At 43.1% G+C, this 6284-nt stretch overlaps 1 protein-coding gene across 1 annotated transcript; it reads left to right on the top strand.

Annotated features, from left to right (window-relative positions):
• LOC104772846 (classical arabinogalactan protein 9-like) lies at positions 932 to 1582 on the top strand. The gene has a single exon (XM_010497406.1). The coding sequence runs from the start codon at positions 932 to 934 to the stop codon at positions 1580 to 1582; it is 651 nt and encodes a 216-aa protein (XP_010495708.1).

A 6284-nucleotide genomic window follows, 5' to 3' on the forward strand; every position in this document is an offset into this window, starting at 1 on the left:
AACAAATGAATGGGTAAGGGAGTTTATATAGGTGCCCAAGGTCGGTGGTGGAAGCATGAGGTGGCGGATAGGCATCACCAGACAACACATGTGTGGACACTAATCTTGCTCTGGACGGTGACACATGGCGGATAACCTTGGTCGATCTTATCTAGAACCCTATCCTCGCCTATCGGATAAGCATCACCTCCGATCAATCTTGGCCGTCCAATACAGCAGCCTGCCTAGCAGCTAGCAGACGCGGACGTGCGGTACGCGTACGGTATGGTACGCGGCCAGTACGGTACGCTGGCGGACGCGTACGGCCATCGGCCAGTTAATTAACCACGGTGCTAAAATCTGATTTCTCAGTTCGTCTTCAAATATTTTTCAACCAAAAGCTTTGTATTCGTCCTTAGATACTTTGACTCAGCTCCAAAAATTAATTACCCTTAGTCGTGATCGATTCTTACGCGATAGCCGTCCCTCGGCCATTCCGCATAATTTTTAGGCCCCGGGGAGGGGTATTACAGTTACTCCCGCTGTTTACCCGCGCTTGATTGAATTTCTTCACTTTGACATTCAGAGCACTGGGCAGAAATCACATTGTGTTAGCATCCGCAAGGACCATCGCAATGCTTTGTTTTAATTAAACAGTCAGATTCCCCTTGTCCGTACCAGTTCTGAGCTGACTGTTTGACGCCCGGGGAAAGCTCCCAAAGGAACCGTTCCCAGTCCGTCCCCCGGCCGGCACGCAGCAACCCGCTCTCGCTGCGGAAGCAGCTCGAGCAGTTCGCCGACAGCCGATGGCCGATGGCTACTCTCTTACCAAAAGTGCTTATCTATGTTTTGATCCCAAGAAAAATTGCCTATAAACCTCTCGCCATGTTCGTTTTGATGAGTCACAATACCCATTTCAACATCTGTCCAAAACCGTCTCTGACAATCCCTCATGTCCTCCTCCATTGTCCCCAAACACATCTTTCCTGCTACCCACCCTCCACTCATAACAGCTCACTCTGCTCCTTTGGAGATCATGCGGGATCCGTCGGTCTTGGCTCCATCACCTGCAACAACATCAACGGCGTCACCTTTGCCTCACCCGGCGCCATCTCTCTCTGTCTCACCAGCATCGCCTAGTCCTGCCTCGTCGCCTGCGTCTGATCACGCGTTGCCACCCACACCAACATTACCTTCACTTATGCCATCACCGTCAAGTCCACGCACTCACAGTCCACCTTCGGAGACCCACACACCAAGCTCAAGTTCTGAACCTCAGTCCATTCCTACGTCTCCTTCATCCTCCAAAACAAGCATTGCTTCTAGTCAAGCATCCAAACCTGATCCTCTTGTCAATCAACACCTGATGCAAACTCGCTCCAAAAATCAATTGTTAAGCCAAATCCCCGCTATGGTCTCTCTGCCATTCTTGCCACTGCCGGCGACAATGAACCATCAACTATCCTTCAAGCGCTTAAACATCGAAAATGGTGAGCTGCCATGTCCACCGAGTTCGATGCTCAAGTCCGCTATCATACTTGGGATCCTGTTTCTCCTCCTGACAACACCAACATCATTGACTGCAAATGGGTGTTTCGTTTAAAATATTTGCCAAATGGATCTATTGACGAGCATAAGGCGCGTCTCGTTGCAAAAGGCTTCACTCAACAACCGAGTATTGATTACTTTGAAACTTTTAGTCCTGGTATAAAAGCAACTATGATCCATACTGTGCTTGACGTTGCCGTGAGTCGTGATTGGTGTCTTCGTCAACTAGACATCAACAATGCATTTCTTCAAGGCAATTTGGAGGAAGAAGTTTACATGCGTCAGCCTCAAGGCTTTGTTGATCCAAACCGTCCAACACATGTTTGTTGACTGCGCAAAGCTTTATACGGCCTCAAACAGGCTCCTCGTGCCTGGTACCTTGAGTTGAAACAGTATCTTCTCTCTCTTGGCTTCAAGAACTCGATCTTAGATACATCTCTCTTCGTCTTGCATCAAGGTGACACATTCATCTATCTTCTTGTTTATGTTGATGACATAATTGTCACTGGGAACAACACAGCTGCTGTTGAACAAACCTTGACAAACCTTGCAACTTGATTCTCACTCAAAGACATGGGTCCTCTGTCCTATTTCCTGGGTCTTGAAGCCATCCGATCATCTGCAGGTCTGCATCTCAATCAGCGTAAGTACACCATTGATCTTCTTAGAAGAATGAATATGTAGAATGCCAAGCCCGTTACTACTCCGATGGCAACTTTGCCGAAACTTGTTTTCGCTGGACAGCCACATTCGGATCCCAAAGAATACAGAACCTTGGTTAGAAGCTTGCAGTATCTTGCCTTCACTCGTCCTCATATTGGCTATGCTGTCAACAAGTTGTCTCAGTTTATGCACTCTCCCACTACTGATCACTGGCAAGCTGCCAAAAGAGTCCTTTGTTATCTTGCAGGCACGCCAACACATGGTCTATTCTTTCGCAAAGGGAGTCCGCTTACACTCCATGCATTCTCTGATGCTGACTGGGCCGGTGATGCAGATACTTTTCTCTCTACCAATGCTTATCTTCTGTATCTTGGTAATCAACCTATCTCATGGTCTTCAAAGAAGCAAAAGAGTGTTGCTCGATCATCTACAGAAGCTGAGTATAGTGCAGTCGCTAACACAACATCTGAAATCATTTGGGTTTGCTTTTTACTCACTGAACTTGGTCTGCGTCAACAACAACCCCCGGTCATCTATTGTGATAACGTTGGTGCCACTTATCTTTGTGCAAACCCAGTATTCCACTCTTGGATGAAGCATGTTGCCATTGATTATAATTTTATTCGAGACCTTGTACAAACGGGCAAGCTACGAGTCGCACATGTTTCAACTAAAGATCAACTTGCAGATTGTCTTACTAAACCTCTCAGTCGCGCACAGTTTCTTCTTCTACGTGATAAGATGGGTGTCTCCAAAGGGCCTACATATTGAGGGAGGATATTAGGAATGTCCATATCTGTAATGGGAGATTTGATTGATTCAAATCTCTCCTCTGCTTTATTAACAATTACTGCACATATATCTTCTTCCCTTTCTTGTGTATTACTTTGTGTATAAATTGTATCATTATACTCAATTACAAATCATCAGTTTCTACAAGTTTATATCAACAATCAGCTTCTTATTACAAAAATAATTATTGGAGTTCTCTATGAAGCTACATTGAATTTATCATCCCTCGTGGTGATTTGCAATCATAATGGAAGACACCTTCTTATTCTTAAGGGACCCAACCATCTATTCTCAACTTGTTCCAAGTCCTCTATCCCTGAGCTTGCCTCCCTAGAACCAGACTCAAATACTAAACTAAAACCACATTTCAAGACCTTGCAATTCGAAACCTTGCCAATACCGTCTGTCACTTCTAATTTAATAGAAGCCTTAGTAGGAACACATTCTTTCTCACAATCCTTTACTTGAAATTTGTTGATATTCAACCAATTGGTGTAGCTGATGAACACATGAGTCGACTTAATCGTGTGTTGTTCGTCGCCTATCTTAGTGATATTAGGATTTTTGTGTATCTTATCCTAGCAGGTCTCAATTAACCTTATGCGTTGTAATACTTAAGGTGTCAATCCAGTTGGAAAAGTTTACTATCACTCAAGATGCAATCAAGAAGTCACAAGTTAAGCCAATTCAAAGAGTGTTTTTATCTATCAGTCCTAGAATGATCAAAATACAAAACGGAAATGAGTCACAGAACTAGAAACAAGAATGCATGACAAGAAGCGAAAGTGAATAAAAACGCAAACGATTCTAAGCATGAACAAACGAAACAGTTCCAGGAATGTAATAAAAATCAGAAAGAAAGAAGTCCTAAGGATGGGGTAATTGATGTCGGTGGAGTATCCTAGTCTAAGGAGTGTTTAACATACCACAAGCAAAGTATCCCTAAACAATGAACATCACAACTTAGCTAATCCAATCTCTTGGCAAAAGCTACTCAGACTCAACCACTTCCATACCTAGCTCTTGCTAGAGAAACGTGGTTGAGCAGGCATGACAAACAAGTTCATTCACGTCAACAAACATCCTAGACAACTAATCTCTTAGGCTAGGAACGTAAGTCTCTGGCACTAGTTGGTCAGACATTTCATCAAACACCTTTTGGGTGTGAAAATGTCTCGAACCTAGTTCCAATTGATCAGAGAGAAACTAGCAATTCTAACTCTAGTCCAGAAGGGAATCATGCAAATCAAGCTTAAACACCCTACATCCTAAGATCCTCCACCTAATCTATCACATCCTCAAGAACTAACACACTACTCAGATCCGGAAATCATCACCAAAGATACAAACTCAGAAAATATTGAAACAAGCATTATTAGGTAGATAAAAATAAGGTGAACAACTTTGTAGAAGGAATCAAATGCAAAATCTCAATAAATCTCAATGACATTGGAATACAAGTCTCAGAACGTATTTTTGTAGCTAGGTTGAGAAACCTTCTGGGAACAAAAACGAGATAAAAAAATAAGATGTCTCAGCAAAGACTTAACAAAATGTATATATAGTAGTCCAACATGGAAAGCCCTAAAACTTAAAACGACAAGGTAAAGCGTCGGTTCAGAAATCTCCTGAAGCGTGTGAAACCAAACGTCTTTCTTCCCGACAAGTGCGATCGAGTCCGTGTGCGTCGAATGGAATGCAATGTCATCATGGCTCGGACGGAAGGCTGAGGAGCATGGCTCGGACGGATGCTGGGAAGCATGGCTCGATCAAACAAGCTGGAGTGCGTGGCAGGGAAGCATGGCTCGAGCGTGGTGTATACGCATCCACTAAAACAATGATAACTCTTGAAACAGACCTCCGATTGACTTGAAATAAACGGCGTTGGAAAGATAACTCAATTCACTACAACTTTGATGAAGACGTCGAAAGCTAAATCCCAGTCGAGTGGGATGGCTCGAACGGATGGCTCGGACAGAACGCAGATGGTGACAATGGCTCGGACGAAACGGAGATGGTGACAATGGCTCGGACGAGACGGAAATGGTGACAATGGCTCGGACGAAACGGAGATGGTGAAAATGGCTTGGACGAGAGGGAGATGGTGACAATGGCTCGGACGAAACAAAGATGGTGACAATGGCTCGGACGAAACGGAGATGGTGACAATGGCTCGGACGAAACAGAGATGGTGACAATGGCTCGGACGAGAATGACTTCCAACATCTCCTAAATACCTGAAATACTCCAAAATGCACAATGTATGCAAGGATGATGCAAGAAATACCTAGACGTGCAAAGTGTATAGAAAGAACCAGAAAACGATGCAAACCAATGAGTTATCCTAGCTAAATGCATGATAAAAATAGGCTAAGGAGAGACAAAATATAGACATATCAACTCCCCCAAACTTACTCTTTGCTTGCCCTCAAGCAAACAATCAAGAATAGAGTATGGAGAAGAGGTGTGAAGATGGGGTCTCAGAACCTAAAACATGCTAAATAAAATAGTTAAAATCAAGGTCCTTGTTTTTAGTTCTATGATGCATGGTGAAGGAACTCTATTTTTTTTCTACACATGCAATCCTATCAATCATTCCCTTTAACATTCATTAACAGAGAACCGTGAATCAAGCTAAGCAATGTCGTTGAACTCATTTGGCTAGGGTGAAAGGTTAGAGACTTAGATGGTCTCCTTCTCGAGTGGTTTCATCAATACAGGACAAGGTTCTCTCACGAAAATGAGTTGAGCTTAAGAGAAGGCTAAAGGTTGAAACCAACTGATACATACAAGAGCAGCGCCCTGTCTACCCAAAGAACGTTCCAAACCGAAGTTGGTTCTACCCTTCATCACAAACATTGTCTCAAACCCAATCTTTCATTCTTTACACTTGGTCTTAGGAGGAGTTCACTTCTTATCATTCTAGCGGATTGGGAAATCTTTATTATCAGTAAGGTTCTTTTTCTTTTCTTCTAAGGAATCTAGACATCTTAAACATTTTACTTTATTTTCTTTGTCTAATCTTTTCGTTTTATGCCCATAACCAATAACTCATTATTTTGCTCAACCCAAATCCTTTACTAGACTTGTAAACCTTGAAAACACATCCCCCTCCTAAAGATTTTCTACCCTTGACTTTCTTTTTACACTTCACTCTTCTGCATAAATCCATACCCAATACCCAAAATTCGAGTTCTCACCTAGTCCTACTAGTCCGGATAACGTGAACTAGAACTACACAGGATCCTACTCTTGTCGGTTAGAACCTAACACTTTCTAACAAGCTCAACTCGGAAAAAGGC

This window comes from Camelina sativa, chromosome 20 (assembly GCF_000633955.1).
Source record: "Camelina sativa cultivar DH55 chromosome 20, Cs, whole genome shotgun sequence".
Taxonomy (NCBI): domain Eukaryota; kingdom Viridiplantae; phylum Streptophyta; class Magnoliopsida; order Brassicales; family Brassicaceae; genus Camelina; species Camelina sativa.

Coding starts and splice junctions, on each gene's coding strand:
- LOC104772846 (XM_010497406.1), top strand. CDS start 932: ATGTCCTCCTCCATTGTCCCCAAACACATCTTTCCTGCTACCCACCCT.